The 17,308-nt window shown below is 46.0% G+C and overlaps 1 protein-coding gene across 8 annotated transcripts in view; it reads right to left on the bottom strand.

Moving 5' to 3' along the window:
* Window positions 1–17,308, bottom strand: part of LOC129861223 (ERC protein 2-like) — a 480,843-nt gene that overhangs the window by 456,625 nt on the left and 6,910 nt on the right. For 7 of the 8 annotated variants that reach the window (XR_008760519.1, XM_055932445.1, XM_055932440.1 and 4 more), the window contains exons 2-3: window positions 13,829–14,776; window positions 6,128–6,967 (exon numbers count right to left, since the gene is read on the bottom strand). Coding sequence is in view for 7 of the 8 variants with exons in the window: in XM_055932445.1 (XP_055788420.1) it covers window positions 6,128–6,967; window positions 13,829–14,512 (1,524 nt within the window). In the remaining variant the exon portion in view is untranslated. The remainder of the gene's footprint in view (window positions 1–6,127; window positions 6,968–13,828; window positions 14,777–17,308) is intronic. The other variant, XM_055932443.1, reaches the window with a different exon arrangement.

Here is a 17,308-nt window from a genome sequence, read left to right as displayed (position 1 = left end):
CCACCCCTCGCCTTACCTCCCCCTCTCTCTCCACCCCTCGCCTTACCTCACCTTCTCCCCACTTTCTCCTTTAACTCTACGTTAGCTGCTGATAAGCTGAAATCCAGTTATAAATAGCACACACTCTCTCACACACGGTTGGGTATACACAGGAACCGTTACTCACCCTCTATACTCACCGCATGGCTAGGTCCCCACACACACATACAGTCTCTCTAGCTCACACACACAGTCTCTCTCGCTCACACACACACACACAGTCTCTCTCTCTCACACACACTCACACATAGCATCCTAGCGTGGGCCCGAAACCCCACGCTACTCTCGAACTAAATCCCCACGACAACCAAACACCCGGCACGGGCAGATATCCCATCAGCTACCTGTGCAGCAAGAGGTGTGACGTAGTAAGCCAACTGGCCCCAGAAGTGTGTACACACACACACACACACACACACCCTCTCTGACAGAGAGAGGTAGAGAAATTAAAGGCTAAGAAGATTTAGGAGTTAAAAATAAACAAGACCTGGACTGAGGAGCATGGAGCAACCTATTCCTGTCCAAGACCTGAACTGTGTGAGCATGGAGCAACCTATTCCTGTCCAAGACCTGGACTGAGGAGCATGGAGCAACCTATTCCTGTCCAAGACCTGGACTGAGGAGCATGTTTGTACATGTGAATGTGTGTGAATGCGTGTGTGTGTGTGTATGTTTATGCATTCATGAGGCATTTTTAAGCAATGTATATTTTAAGTATAGTATGTGTATTTTGGTAATAATGTCTATTTTAAGAAGTATATGTATTTTGTTAGTAATGTCTATTTTAAGTATAGTATGTGTATTTTGTTAGTAATGTCTATTTTAAGAATAGTATGTGTATTTTTAAGCAATGTATATTTTAAGTGTAGTATGTGTATTTTGTTAGTAATGTCTATTTTAAGAATAATATGTGTATTTTTAAGCAATGTATATTTTAAGTATAGTATGTGTATTTTGGTAGTAATGTCTATTTTAAGTATAGTATGTGTATTTTGTTAGTAATGTCTATTTTAAGTATAGTATGTGTATTTTGTTTTTAATGTCTATTTTAAGTATAGAATGTGTATTTTATTAGTAATGTCTATTTTAAGTATAGTATGTGTATTTTGTTAGTAATGTCTATTTTAAGTATAGTATGTGTATTTTGTTAGTAATGTCTATTTTAAGTATAGTATGTGTATTTTGTTAGTAATGTCTATTTTAAGTATAGTATGTGTATTTTGTTAGTAATGTCTATTTTAAGTATAGTATGTGTATTTTTTTAGTAATCAATGATTACATCAGCCCATGAATGACATGATGATGGTGAACACAGACAGAGACAATGGTGCACGGTTGGTCATAGTGTTAGAGCGTGAGGCTGAGCATTACCACTAATTAAAAACACAAAAATAAGTTAAGTTAGAATAGGCATTGGTCCAAAACTGCAAAAGAAAGGAAATTCACATGAGCACCACAATGCCTATTCCACCCATGCTCTACCAAGGTTTTACAGCACACAGCTTTGACCTACTACAGTAGCTATGTTGGTATTGTACTTCAAACTATGTGTAGGCAGGTTGTTTAGGATTCAAACCTTCTTAAACAGCCTCATTCATACTCTTAGAGGAGGTGCTCCCACAATCATGTGATGTGTACCACATACAAGGTAAAGTATTGGATTCTTCACACACAACAATAAGACAATACGCCACCTTTCAAGTTTTTTTAAAATTAAATTAAAGCAAGACCATCAAGTGTGATTGAGCTGTTTTGTCTTGTAGTAATGTGGAGCATGCCTGTATTTCCTTAAACCTTTATTATAGCAAAACATGTCACTGAAAAAACAAAACATAACATTTTTGGGGGTCAGTAGGTGCCCCGCATTACAACAGGTGTTGGTGTGTTGGACATAGTATCTCAGATACACAGAGCCCGTCTACAGTCCTGATTTCACTAACTCTTAGTTTACCTGTGTAATATTGAGTTAAGCTCAGAACCACTAGGGTTTTGAACACGGTCCTGTTTTATCCATTTCTGTGCTGATCAATGGACAGTTTATTACCTCGTCAAAATAATATGTAGCTTAAAGTAATGTTTCTACTTTTATTTATTTTTGTAATAAAGATGGCGGCGCAACAATACTACACATTTACAATAGGCCGATATCAAAACATAAATACAGCCAAAACTATACTGAACAAAAACCAAGGTAATGTGGTTTGGTAAGAAGAATGCCTCTCTCCCCACAGGTATGATTACTACCTCAGAGTTTAGAGCTTGAGGTATTCACCTCATACAAGTACTTGGGAGTATGGATACACTGTCCTTCTCTCAGCACATATCAACACTGCAGGCTAAAGTTCAATCTAGACTTGGTTTTCTCTATCATAATCGCTCCTCTTTCACCCCAGCTGCTAAACTAACCCTGATTCAGATGACCATCCTACCCATGCTAGATTACAGAGATGTTATTTATAGATCGGCAAGTAAGGGTGCCCTTGAGCAGCTAGATGTTCTTTACCATTCGGCAATCAGATTTGCCACGAATGCTCCTTATAGGACCCATCACTGCACTCTATAACACCCGTTCTGCCAGTCACATTTTGTTAAAGGTCCCCAAAGCACACACATCCCTGGGTCGCTCGTCTTTTCAGTTCGCTGCAGCTAGCGACTGGAACGAGCTACAACAAACAAACACTCAAACTGGACAGTTTTATCTCCTTCTTTTCAAAGACTCAATCATGGACCCTCTTACTGACAGTTGTGTCAACACTTTTTTGGTTACTACATGATTCCATATGTATTATTTCATAGTTTTGATGTCTTCACTATTATTCTACAATGTAGAAAATAGTAAAAATAAAAACCCTGGAATGAGTAGATGTGTCCAAACTTTTGACTGGTACTGTATTTATAGCATAATATTGTCTTTGTATCTCAAAATCATTGTAATGTGGTTAAGTTTAAGCATCTAAATTAAAATGATTAAAATCTAAAAGATACAATTCAACCAGAGAGGTCCCTTAGATCAAGGGAAAAGGCAGCACCTGAATCATTCCCACGGTGAACGGCTAGGCCGGCTACGCTATGAAACCACACACTGTTGAATCATTCCCACGGTGAACGGCTAGGCCGGCTACGCTATGAAACCACACACTGGTGAATCATTCCCACGGTGAACGGCTAGGCCGGCTACGCTATGAAACCACACACTGTTGAATCATTCCCACGGTGAACGGCTAGGCCGGCTACGCTATGAAACCACACACTGGTGAATCATTCCCACGGTGAACGGCTAGGCCGGCTACGCTATGAAACCACACACTGGTGAATCATTCCCACGGTGAACGGCTAGGCCGGCTACGCTATGAAACCACACACTGTTGAATCATTCCCACGGTGAACGGCTAGGCCGGCTACGCTATGAAACCACACACTGGTGAATCATTCCCACGGTGAACGGCTAGGCCGGCTACGCTATGAAACCACACACTGTTGAATCATTCCCACGGTGAACGGCTAGGCCGGCTACGCTATGAAACCACACACTGGTGAATCATTCCCACGGTGAACGGCTAGGCCGGCTACGCTATGAAACCACACACTGTTGAATCATTCCCACGGTGAACGGCTAGGCCGGCTACGCTATGAAACCACACACTGGTGAATCATTCCCACGGTGAACGGCTAGGCCGGCTACGCTATGAAACCACACACTGGTGAACGGCTAGGCCGGCTACGCTATGAAACCACACACTGTTGCAGAGACTGATATTACCGGCCGCAATTGATATGGTGAAAACAATGTGTGGGGAGGCAGAGGCACAGAAACGCACACCAATACATGTCACATAACACTGTTAAACTAATAATTTATGCTATTGCTAGCAATCGAGAGGAAACTGACTGAAGGACTCAAAAACTCCCCAGCTCATGCTCTCCAAACGGACGTTAACTGTGAGGGCCGAGATGCCCATGCATTGACTTTTGTCGGGGATGCTATTAACGAGGACATATTGTTCTGTCTCACGAAACGACACAGGGGATGTTCCTAGGCACAGGGGATGTTCCTAGGCACAGGGGATGTTCCTAGGCACAGGGGATGTTCCTAGGCACAGGGGATGTTCCTAGGCACAGGGGATGTTCAGCGTGCTGCATGGCAATATTGACAAAAAAAACTGATTCCATTGGATCGAATGGTGGGGCTCCATCTATGGCGGAACGGTGGGTAGGCCTCTGTACTCTAGTAATGAATGTGTCTACCTCTACCATATGGACACATTGTATGATATACCGAGATTAACTGGTGGCAAAACAGCTGAGCACAGAAGAGAGATATACTGCAGCAGGTAACTGATTGTAAACTACATCAAACCATATCCACTGTGCGCACTCCTGTTCACAAAATGATGTGGAGATATGAGTTCAGAGCATGACAATATCCTATTTCATAATGAGGCTTGATGGTTATCGAGGGGGAGTGTTGGAAAGATTTCTCGCATTGAGAGAGGAAGTGTTGTCATTCACAATGGAGGGGGGAAAAGCTGGTTAACGTTCTGTTTAATGAAAAGAAAATCTGTCTCCTTGCCTATGTAACATATTTGGGAAGCAGAACGAACGCAAGCATGCAGGGGAAATACAAATACATTTTATAGATGAGTGACCAAATCAGGAAATAATTCTTATAGGAGAGAGTCTTTCAAGGCGAACCACACCCCCTTCCCTGGGCTGTGCATGTTTGTAACAGGAAACAGCATGAGTACAGTAAGCGTCCCTCACCTCCAACGCTTGGAAGAGCACTTTGGGACCTACTTCCCAATCCGTTGGCCTGTGATCCTGGCTCAGTTTATTTTTATTTTACCTTTATTTAACTAGGCAAGTCAGTTAAGAACAAATTCTTATTATTATTATTTTCAATGACGGCCTAGGAACATCCCCTGTGCCTAGGAACATCCCCTGTGCCTAGGAACATCCCCTGTGCCTAGGAACATCCCCTGTGCCTAGGAACATCCCCTGTGCCTAGGAACATCCCCTGTGCCTAGGAACATCCCCTGTGCCTAGGAACATCCCCTGTGCCTAGGAACATCCCCTGTGCCTAGGAACATCCCCTGTGCCTAGGAACATCCCCTGTGCCTAGGAACATCCCCTGTGCCTAGGAACATCCCCTGTGCCTAGGAACATCCCCTGTGGCGTTGCGTGAGACAGAACAATATGTCCTCGTTAATAGCATGGTTCAGGGGCAGAACGACAGATTTTTTACCTTGTCTGCTCAGGGATTTGATCTCGCAACCTTTCGGTTACCTGCCGCCCCAGTTGACATGCCGGTAAGTGAAATCGAACAGCTGATTGAGCTGTCATGTGACCGAATGCATTCACGGGTCACTAAGGAGGAGTTTTGGTTCCTGACTCAAAGTGAATACCCTGCCGTCTCCCTGTCATTAATGGCACGTTCAAAACAACTGGGAACTTGGAAATCTCCGACTTCCGAACTAGTAACTCAGGAAAAACAAGGACCCACTGGGGGAAATCTTTTGAATGCTCATCCAACTGGGAATACGGGCCTCTTTCTAGAGCTCATACTTTCCCACCTGAAGATCACTGACGTCATGATTTGGCCTTGTCTTGAAAGCATCATGAAACTCATGGTACCCTTCGTCAGCTCATATCTGTGTGAAGCTGGATTCAGTGCTCTCGTCTGCATTAAAACCAAATATCCATCCAGGTTGGATGTGACAGCAGAGATGAGGTGCGCACTGTCGACCACGCCCCCCGACTTTGAGAAGCTCTGATGCGACATGCCTCAAGCACACGCATCTCATTAGTGATGGTGAGTTAAGATGCATTATGTCAGATTCATTTACAGAGGACTGTCATAGCCCCACATTAGAATTATGTGATGGTGAGTTGAGAAGACAATCAGAAATACTGTTAAAATGTTTTTGAATTGAATGCCATAGCACCAAATTAAAAAGTGAACATTGGCTGTTAATTACATAATTGTTTTTTCACATGGTGGCGAGACTTTTTATGTATCAAAATGGGGTCGTGGGTCAAACAAAGTATGGGAACCACTGAGCTATAGTGACAAACACAAAGAAACACACACCTCTCTCAAATGCAGGTTCTCTTTCTCCCTCTGGTCCAGCTGCTCCTCCAGATGACCCACCTGGTACTCCGCCTCCTCGCGTGCTGTTGCCATGGTGATTATCTCTGACCTCTCGCCTCTCTGACCCTTCCCTCCTCCCTGGATCATCTCCAGCAGCCTCTGGATGGACTGGTCCCTGGAACCCAGCGTCTGTTTCTGGGAGTCAATCCTCAGCTCCATCTCTTCCAGGGTCTTCCTCAGCAGGTACAGCTCCTTGCCCTGCCGTTCGTGATCTGACTGCAGCCGGCTGAAGTTCTCCTCCGTCAGATCCAGGGGAGGAGGAGAGGAGAAGCCATCGCACCCAGGGACCATGCATGGGCTGCTGGGAGGGCTGAGGCAACGGCCAGGGCTGTGGATGAGGTGGCTGGGGCTTTTTCTAGACAAGGGGATGAGAGTGTTAGCAGGGCTGTGTCTGGGGCCAGGCCCAGAGTTGTACCCAGGGCTGTGGATGTCAGCTTGGTGGTGTCTGACGTTGGAGCTGTACCCAGGGCTATGTGGATGGACAGGGCTGTTTCTAGGCCCATGGTTGTAGGTGTTACTGGGGCTGTGTCTGGGGCTGACTCCTAGACCAGGGCCGGGGCTATGTCTTTGCCCAGGGCTGTGGAGGTGACTGGGGCCCAGACCAGGACTGTGTCCAGGGCTGATTCCAGCCCGGTGGTCCTCAATGTGGAGTTCTCGGTTCGAGCCGGTGTGAGTGGAGATGTTTGTGTGAGATCCCGAGTTCTCTTGTTGCAGACGACTGTTCATCTCTCTATGACTTCTCAGCTCTTCCTGTAGCCCATGCACTGACAACTGGAGATGCTTAGAGAGAGAGAGAGAGAGAGAGAGAGAGAAAGAGAGAGAGAGACAGAGATACAGAGAGAGAGAGACAGAGAGACAGAGAGAGAGAGAGAGGGAGAGAGAGAGAGAGAGGGAGAGAGAGAGAGAGAGAGGGAGAGAGAGAGACAGAGATACAGAGAGACAGAGGGAGAGAGAGAGAGAGGGAGAGAGAGAGACAGAGGGAGAGAGAGAGAGAGACAGAGGGAGAGAGAGAGAGAGACAGAGGGAGAGAGAGAGAGACAGAGGGAGAGAGAGAGACAGAGACAGAGACAGAGACAGAGAGAGAGAGACAGAGAGGTGAGCCATTAAAAAGAAGAGATACACAGGGAAGACACAGAAACACAAGGAGGACAATGACACACACACACACACACACACAGCTGAACACAAAAGGATAGGAGCAAACTCAGGACACACTTTGTTTCTTCTAGGTTCCCAAACCTGCAGCATAATATGGTGAAGTAAAAAATAAACAAAATAAACTACATTTTAAAAAGTAACAAGCAAAATGAAACAGAACACACTCGTTCCCTGCAGGCTAAATTAAGCACTTTTAGCTAAAGTATACAATAATTACATTTATAATCAAAGGTAAGGATCTGCGTATCCTCAATACTCTACTACAGCATTTTAGAGTTGATTGAATCTGTGATTATTCACACATAAATGCAATGTCAACACACTCCAGTAGATGGCGACACTTCCCCTCATAAAGACAGAACACAGGGCCAGACAGGGTGACCTCTAACAGGAAGGATGATGGATCTGTGGGCACAAGGCTCAGTTGAACTTAACAACCCTTACTTTACTGAGTAGTCTGTCACATCATAGCTTTACTGGGGGGAAAAACTGAGGAGTACAGGCTCGCTAGAAGCCATGGCAAATACAGCTACTTGTTACAGACCCGCACACACACAGTTTTCACACAAATACAAAAGCATAAACTTTAACACATACAAAAAAACTATCAAATACAAAGCCTACAAGAATGATGAACAAAATAAATACTTTCAACTATGCAGGAAGCTCAAACTGTCTGAACGAAGTCAGTTGGAACACTTCTCCCATCATAGAACGAGGAACAACACACAGATACACAGACACACTGACACACTGCGACGGGGTGTACGAGGAGATGTTAGAACGTACAGTTGACACTGAAAACTGGAGCAGAACTAACACACACACAGAGTACACACACACACACACACAGAGTACACACACACCAACACATTCACACAAACATACACATAGACAAACTGATGGTGAAAAACAAGTCTTCAAATCCCCCAAAAATGTATGTCACATGTGCAGAATACAACAGGTGTAGACAGTGAAATGCTAACTTACAAGCCCTTAACCAACAATGCAGATAAGAAAAATACCTAATACCTTAAAGAGCAGCAGTAAAATAACAATAGTGAAGCTATATACAGGTAGTACTGGTACAGAGTCAATATGCGGGGGCATCGGTTAGTTGAGGTAATTGAGGTAATATGTACATGTAGGTAGAGTTATTAAAGTGACTGTGCATAGATTATATTACATGAGAGTAGCAGCAGCGTAAAAGAGTGGTGGTGGGGGGGGGGGGGGGGGCAGTGCAAACAGTCTGGGTAGCTGTTCAGCAGTCTTATGTCTTGGGGGTAGAAGCTGTTTAGAAGCCTCTTGGACCTAGACTTGGCGCTCCGGTACCGCTGGCCGTGCGGTAGCAGAGAGAACAGTCTATGACTAGGGTGGCTGGAGTCTGACAATTTTTAGGGTCTTCCTCTGATGGCAGGAAGCTTGGCCACAGTGATGTACTGGGCCGTAAGCACTACCCTCTGTAGTGCCTTGCGGTCGGATGCCCGTAGCAGTTGCCATAACAGGCTGTGATGCAACCGGTCAGGATGCTCTTGTTGGTGCAGCTGTAGAACCTTTTGAGGATCTGAAGACCCATGCCAAATATTTTCAGTCTCCTGAGGGGGAATAGGTTTTGTCGTGCCCTCTTCACAACTGTCTTGGTGTGCATGGACCATGTTAGTTTGTTGGTGATGTGGACACCAAGGAACTTGAAGCTCTCAACCTGCTCCACTAAAGCCCCGTCGATGAGAATGGGGGTGTGCTCGGTCCACCTTTTCCTGTAGTCCACAATAATCTCCTTTGTCTTGATCACGTTGAGGGAGAGGTTGTTGTCCTGGCACCACATGGTCAGGTCTCTGACCTCCTCCCTAGAGGCTGTCTCGTCGTTGTCGGTTATCAGGCCTACCACAACTTAATGATGGTGTTGGAGTCATGACTGGCCGTGCAGCCATGAGTGAACAGGGAGTACAGGAGGGGACTGAGCACACACCCCTGACGGGCCCCCGTGTTGAGGATCAGCATGGCGGATGTGTTGAACGCTGAAATGTAGTCAATGAACCGCATTCTAACATAGGTGTTCCTTTTGTCCAGGCGTGAAAGGGTAGTGTGGAGTGCAATAGAGATTACATCATCTGTGGAGCTGTTGGGGCGATATGCAAATTTGAGTGGGTCTAGGGTTTCTGGGATAACTTTATTGACCGAGTCACTGGTGCTTCCTGCTTTAGTTTTTGCTTGTAAGCAGGAATCAGCAGGATATAATTATGGTCAGATATGCCAAATGGGAGAATTTTGTACGTGTCTCTGTGTGTGGAGTAAAGGTGGTCTAGAGTTTGTTTTCCTCTGGTTGCACATTTAACATGCTGCTAGAAATGAGATAAAAACGGATTTAAGTTCCCCTGCATTAAAGTCCCCGGCCTCTAGGAGCACCGCCTCTGGATGAGCGTTTTCCTATTTGCTGATTGGCCGTATACAGCTCATTGAGTGTGGTCTTAGTGCCAGCATCGGTTTGTGATGGTAAATAGACAGCTATGAAGAACATAGATGAAAACTCTCTTGGTAGATAGTGTGGTCTACAGCTTATCATGAGATACTCTACCTCAGGCGAGCAAAACCTTGAGACTTCTTTAGATATTGTTCACCAGCTGTTGTTTACAAATATACATAGACCTTAACAGAGGCTGCTGTTCTATCCTGCCGACACAGTGTATAACCCGCCAGCTGTGTTATTCATGTCGTCGTTCAGCCACGACTCGGTGAAACATAAGATATTACAGTTTTTAATGTCCCGTTGATAGGATTTACATGCTTGTAGTTCGTCCACTTTATTATCCAACGATTGTACGTTGGCCAATAGTACCGATGGTAAAGGCAGATTAGCCGCTCGCCGCCATTTCCTCACACCCCGACCTCCTTCCGCGATACCTGTGTCTCTCAGGCGATTGACGGGTATGAAGGCCTTCTCGGGTGTCTGTAAATCACTCTCGTCCGACTCATTAAAGAAAAATGATTTGTCCAGTTCAAGGTGAGTAATCGCTGTTCTGATGTCACGAAGCTCTTTTCGGTCATAAGAGACGGTAGCAGCAACATTATGTACAAAATGAGTTACAAACAATGCAAAAAAAATAAATAAATAGCACGGTTGGTTAAGAGCCCATAAACCGGTTGGTTATGAGCCCATAAACCGGTTGGTTAAGAGCCCAAAAACCGGTTGGTTAAGAGCCCATAAACCGGTTGGTTAAGAGCCCAAAAAACAGCAGCCATCCCCTCCAGCGCCATTTGAGTGAAGGAGGACCATTTTAACGCTAATATTTCCCTGTCTCACAACCGGTCTCCCTCTGACTATCTCCAGAAACGAGGGATGGAGAATATAGAGAGGGGGGAGAAGTAACAAGAATGGAGAGAACAAGGAGAGAAAAGGCAAAAGAGAGGAGGGAGGAAAAGGATGAGAGAGGGAGAGGACAGAGAAACTTTGGCAGAGAATAGATAATAGTGGCTTCTGTCGTGACAATAAGATATTACTAGAAACTAAAAGTTAAGTCAGAAGGTCGAGGGAAGAGAAGAACAAGTTTAGAGAGGAATCAATAAAAGGGTGCCACTGCTGTCTGGCCTCCTCAATTAGAGTGTATTGATCCTACCATGTGTGTTTGTTAAAGAGGATTGTACTGACTGCAGCACAACAAAACCTCAATATCACCAATATTCCTGTCTACTGATATCTATCAGGTCTGCTAAAGAACAGCTATGTAATCTGTCATCATAGTGAACAGGTAGCCTGGCGGGTTAGAGCGTTGGGCCAGTAACCGAGTGGTTGCTGGATCGAATCCCTGAGTTGACAAGGTGAAAATCTGTCGTTCTGCCCCTGAGCAAAGCAGTTAACCCACTGTTCCCCGGGCGCCAAGACGTGGATGTGGATTTAGGTAGCCCCCCTGCACCTCTCTGATTCAGAGAAACATTTCAGTTGAATGTATTCAGGTGTACAACTGACTAGGTATCCCCTTTTCCCTACACACAGCACACACTGCTGTGTTCTGAATACAAACAATGATCATGTTTGGATCATGCCTAGTGGTATCCATCCACCCTAAAGACTTTACAAAGAACCACATTAATAAAAAAGCAAGGTTAAACAACTTATGTATTAAATCACTGTCTCACCCTCAATCCCCCTGACCCCTCACCCCCACCCCTCTCAGGTTATGTAAGGACATGTCTTCAGATAATGTGCAGGCTACGGTGTACAGTATGTGCTATGTATGGCATCAGAGTAGTTATTATCAATGTACAGTAAGTGAATAGATTGAAAAGCGTGTGGGTATGGGGCTGAATTGCTCCATCCAACCACAAAAGAAGCTGTCTGTAGAATGGTTCTGTATTCACAGTCACTATTAATGAAAATACAAAAAGGTTCACCCCTGTGGCCTCAATGTTTCTCTGTTCTTCATCTGAGTGAGATGAGTAAAAACAGTGTGTGTGTATGTGTGTGTGGACGTGTTTAACTATTCTTGTGGGGACCAGAAGTCCCTACAAGAATAGTAAACGAACAAAAAGTTGACCAGCTGGGGACATTTTGTTAGTCCCCACAAAGTCAAATGCTATTTCTAGGGGGTTTAAGGTTAAGGTTAGAATTAGTGTTAGAATTAAGTTAAATATTAAGGTTAGGAGCTAGGGTTAGTTGTAGGGTTAGGGTTAGGAGCTAGGGTTAGGTTTAGGGTTAGGATAAAGTTTAGGTTTTTGGGTTAGGGTTAGGGTTAGAGTAAGAGTACGGGTTAGGATTAGGGATAGGTTTAGGGAAAATAGGATTTTGAATGGGACTGAATTGTATGTCCCCACAAGGTTAGCTGTACGTGTGTGTACGTGTGTGTACGTGTGTGTACGTGTGTGTACGTGTGTGTACGTACGTGTGTGTGTGTGTGTGTGTGTGTGTGTGTGTGTGTGTGTGTGTGTGTGTGTGTGTGTGTGTGTGTGTGTGTGTGTGTGTGTGTGTGTGTGTGTGTGTGTACGCCGGTGTAAAAGCACAGTGGTGCAGTTAGTGTAAGGGTGTAAAAATGTATGGAGAGGAGGCTTCACAACTGTGTGAGTGACGGAGAAGAAGCTAAGCCTAATAGAACACACCTCTGTGATAAGGACAGAGTGAAAGGGAGAAGGAAAGAGTGGGTGAACGTGAGAGAAGACAGACAGACCAGAGAGCAGTCTATAGAACCTCTCCTCCCATTCATTCTAACTTCACAGAAGAACTGACTTTTATAGCTGCTAGAATGACAGCCGTTGGACATGTTCCCATGGTAACAGAGTGAGAGTGCCGTGTCTACCAAACGGTCTTTATATACACTACAGTTCAAAAGTTTGGGGTAACTGAGAAATGTCCTTGTTTTTGAAAGAAGAGCAAAAAAATAAAAATTGTCCATTAAAATAACATCAAATTGATCAGAAATACAGTGTAAACATTGTTAATGTTGTGAATGACTATTGTAGCTGGAAACGGCTGATTTTTAATGAAATATCTACATAGGCTTACAGAGGCCCATTATCAGCAACCATCACTCCTGTGTTCCAATGGCACGTTGTGTTAGCTAATCCAAGTTTATAATTTTAAAAAGGCAAATTTGTCATTAGAAAACCCTTTTGCAATTATGTTAGCACAGCTGAAAACTATTGTTCTGATTAAAAAAGCAATACAACTGGCCATTTAGACTAGTTGAGTATCTGGAGCATCAGCATTTGTGGGTTCGACTACAGACTCAAAATGGCCAGAAACAGTTTCTTCTGAAACTCATCAGTCTATTCTTGTTCTGAGAAATGAAGGCTATTCCATGCGAGAAATTGGCAAGAAACTGAAGATCTCATACAACGCTGTGTACTACTCCCTTCACAGAACAGAGCAAACTGTCTCTAACCAGAATAGAAAGAGGAGTGGGAGGCCCCGGTGCACAACTGAGCAAGAGGACAAGTGCATTAGAGTGTCTCGTTTGAGAAACCTCACTGGCAGCTGTCCTCAACTGGCAGCTTCATTAAATAGTACCCTCAAAACACCAGTCTCAACGTGCTTCTTTAATCAGAACAATAGTTTTCAGCTGTGCTAACATAATTGCAAAAGGATTTTCTAATTGTAAATTTGCCTTTTAAAATGATAAACTTGGATTAGCTAACACAACGTGCCATTGGAACACAGGAGTGATGGTTGCTGATAATGGGCCTCTGTACGCCTATGAAGCTATTCCATTAAATATTAGCCGTTTCCAGCTACAATAGTCATTTACAACATTAACAATGTCTACACTTTATTTCTGATCAATTTGATGTTATTTTCTGGACATTTCTAAATGACCCCAAACTTTTGAACGGTAGTGTATATCTGTCTAAAAACAGCCCAGAAAGCCATTGGGATACATTATTCATTTCTACACAGAAACCTCCAGGCAGACAGTGTGGATGCTTTGTCCCCATGTTAAGACCATCATGGGCCTTCATCAAGCCTCCTTCCCTCCCTCCCCCAGTTATTCTCACCTGGTCCTCCTCTGGAGAGGCCCACTTCTGTTCCTTCAGGATGGATGTAAGGACCCCCTCCTCTTTCCTCGTCCCTCTGTCTCGACTTTTCACCTCCGGGCTCCAGAAGTTCATTCTACTGTTGACAGAAGAGCTCATCCTCCCTTCTCTCCCATCCCTCCCTCCATCCATCTCTCTTCTCAGCAGTTCATTCTCTCTCTGCAGCTCCCTGAGCTGAACCTGGATGTCCTCTCCCCCTCCTTCTCCACCCCGTCCAGCCTGCCTAAGCAGCCCTGAGGGCCCCCCTGCCTGAAGGTGCTGGGTGTGGCTCTGGTCCCCATAGCCCTGGCTGTCTGATGTGGTGGTGATGTTGGGGCTGCTGCCCATGGCTGTGGTCCGGCCCGTGTAGGAGGTTCTGCTGGTGGCTCGGCCAAGAGTCATGGTTCCTTTAGGGTAGCCACCGGAGGAGGCCAAGGCATCGCGGTCACTTAGGTACATGGGGCTGGAGGTGGCGTAGGCTGCGTTCAGGGACTGGATGTTCTCCATAGACAGGGTTTTACCCCCTGACCCTGTCCCGGCCGACTTTGACCCTGACCCACTAGCCACGCCAAGTTTACGATACCCCTGCTTCGGGTTCTTCTGTAACTTAGTTGATCGTGCGGAGCTGCCCTCTCCATGCCCAGTGCTCCTGGCACTGTCATGCATCCTGCTCTGATGATGGCTGGATTCTAATGTGGAATCACGGCAGCTACATGCTCAGAAATATAAAGAAGTGTCTGACGAGGTGGCGTCTTTCTTGTCCTCGGGATCCTTATGTTTTTGGACTAGGATTTGTTTAAGTCACTGCCATTAATCTCTGTCACTGGTGGTTGGAGACAGTCACAGTTCCAACACAGCAGGCTGCTGATCTCTCATACCGGCTGGTCACTATTCTGGAGCTCACTGTAACACTGGAGGGAACCATGGATACTGTGAGAGAGCAGGAGGGAGGGAGGGAAATAGAAATAGATGGAAAGAGGAAGAGAAAAGACATGGCGCCAATCAACAAAATCACACCAGCACAGACAATATCAGCCCTGAGAGAACTGGGCTATTTCGACTGAGAAGTGAGATCTTAGACAGGTGTAAGCAGGCAGGGATCCTGTGGTATTGGGTTCAGAGGGGAGTGGGCCTCTACTCTATACTGAAAAGCTTTCTCTAGGTCTAGGCAACCCCTAATTAAACCCACACATGCACTGTATAACCACATAGAGAGATAGAGAATGAGGAGAGACAGAAATAGATGGAGGAGTGGAGAAACTGGGAGAGAGACGGAGAGAGGGATGCTGAAGATGAAATAAGAGAGGGTGAGAGAGGGAGATGGGTACTGAGAAGAGAAAGAGAGTGGATAGGAGAGACTGGAAGACAGATGGAGACGGGGTAAGAGAGGAGAGAGAGAGGGAGAGACGGGGTGAGAGAGGAGAGAGAGAGGGAGAGACGGGGTGAGAGAGAAGAGAGAGAGGGAGAGACGGGGTGAGAGAGGAGAGAGAGAGGGAGAGACGGGGTAAGAGAGGAGAGAGAGAGGGAGAGACGGGGTAAGTGAGGAGAGAGAGAGGGAGAGACGGGGTAAGAGAGGAGAGAGAGAGGGAGAGACGGGGTAAGAGAGGAGAGAGAGGGAGAGACGGGGTAAGAGAGGAGAGAGAGAGGGAGAGACGGGGTAAGAGAGGAGAGAGAGGGAGAGACGGGGTAAGAGAGGAGAGAGAGAGGGAGAGACGGGGTAAGAGAGGAGAGAGAGAGGGAGAGACGGGGTAAGAGAGGAGAGAGAGAGGGAGAGACGGGGTAAGAGAGGAGAGAGACGGGGTAAGAGAGGAGAGAGAGGGAGAGACGGGGTAAGAGAGGAGAGAGAGAGGGAGAGACGGGGTAAGAGAGGAGAGAGAGAGGGAGAGACGGGGTAAGAGAGGAGAGAGAGAGGGAGAGACGGGGTAAGAGAGGAGAGAGACGGGGTAAGAGAGGAGAGAGGGAGAGACGGGGTAAGAGAGGAGAGAGACGGGGTAAGAGAGGAGAGAGAGAGGGAGAGACGGGGTAAGAGAGGAGAGAGACGGGGTAAGAGAGGAGAGAGACGTGGTAAGAGGAGAGAGAGGGAGAGACGGGGTAAGAGAGGAGAAAGAGGGAGAGACGGGGTAAGAGAGGAGAGAGAGAGGGAGAGACGGGGTAAGAGAGGAGAGAGAGAGGGAGAGACGGGGTAAGAGAGGAGAGAGAGAGGGAGAGACGGGGTAAGAGAGGAGAGAGACGGGGTAAGAGAGGAGAGAGGGAGAGACGGGGTAAGAGAGGAGAGAGACGGGGTAAGAGAGGAGAGAGAGAGGGAGAGACGGGGTAAGAGAGGAGAGAGACGGGGTAAGAGAGGAGAGAGACGGGGTAAGAGAGGAGAGAGAGAGGGAGAGACGGGGTAAGAGAGGAGAGAGACGGGGTAAGAGAGGAGAGAGAGAGGGAGAGACGGGGTAAGAGAGGAGAGAGAGAGGGAGAGACGGGGTAAGAGAGGAGAGAGACGGGGTAAGAGAGGAGAGAGAGAGGGAGAGACGGGGTAAGAGAGGAGAGAGAGGGAGAGACGGGGTAAGAGAGGAGAGAGAGAGAGACGGGGTAAGCGAGGAGAGAGAGAGAGAAACATATACAGGATCAAATACAAATCTTAGAATCAACTATTAAAAGCTACCAGAACCCAATAGATTCTCCAATTACATTGAATGAACTACAGGACAAAATAAAAACCCTCCAACCCAAAAAGGCCTGTGGTGTTGATGGTATCCTCAATGAAATGATCAAATATACAGACAACAAATTCCAATTGGCTATACTTAAACTCTTTAACATCATCCTTAGCTCTGGCATCTTCCCCAATATTTAGAACCAAAGACTGATCACCCCAATCCACAAAAGTGGAGACAAATTTGACCCCAATAACTACCGTGGGATATGTGTCAACAGCAACCTTGGGGAAATCCTCTGCATTATCAATAACAGCAGACTCATGCATTTCCTCAGTGAAAACAATGTACTGAGTAAATGTCAAATTGGCTTTTTACCAAATTACCGTACGACAGACCATGTTCACCCTGCACAGAGAGAGACAGGGTAAGCGAGGAGAGGAAAGAGAGAGACAGAAACGGGGTAAGCGAGGAGAGAGAGAGAGACAGGGTAAGTGAGGAGAGAGAGAGAGAGAGAGACAGGGTAAGCGTGGAAAATGAGAGAAAGAGAGAGAGAGGGTAAGCGTGGAGAGAGAGAGAGAGAGACAGACAGTGTAAGCGAGGAGAGAGAGACAGGGTAAGCGAGGAGAGAGAGACAGGGTAAGCGTGGAAAGAGAGAGAGAGAGAGAGAGACAGGGTAAGCGTGGAAGGAGAGAGAGAGAGACAGGGTAAGCGAGGAGAGAGAGAGACAGGGTAAGCGAGGAGAGAGAGACAGGGTAAGCGTGGAAAGAGAGAGAGAGAGAGAGAGAGACAGGGTAAGCGTGGAAGGAGAGAGAGAGAG

Source organism: Salvelinus fontinalis, chromosome 8 (assembly GCF_029448725.1).
Source record: "Salvelinus fontinalis isolate EN_2023a chromosome 8, ASM2944872v1, whole genome shotgun sequence".
Taxonomy (NCBI): domain Eukaryota; kingdom Metazoa; phylum Chordata; class Actinopteri; order Salmoniformes; family Salmonidae; genus Salvelinus; species Salvelinus fontinalis.
The sequence above is the reverse complement of the archived record's forward strand: the minus strand, read 5'-3'. Positions and strand labels throughout refer to the sequence as shown.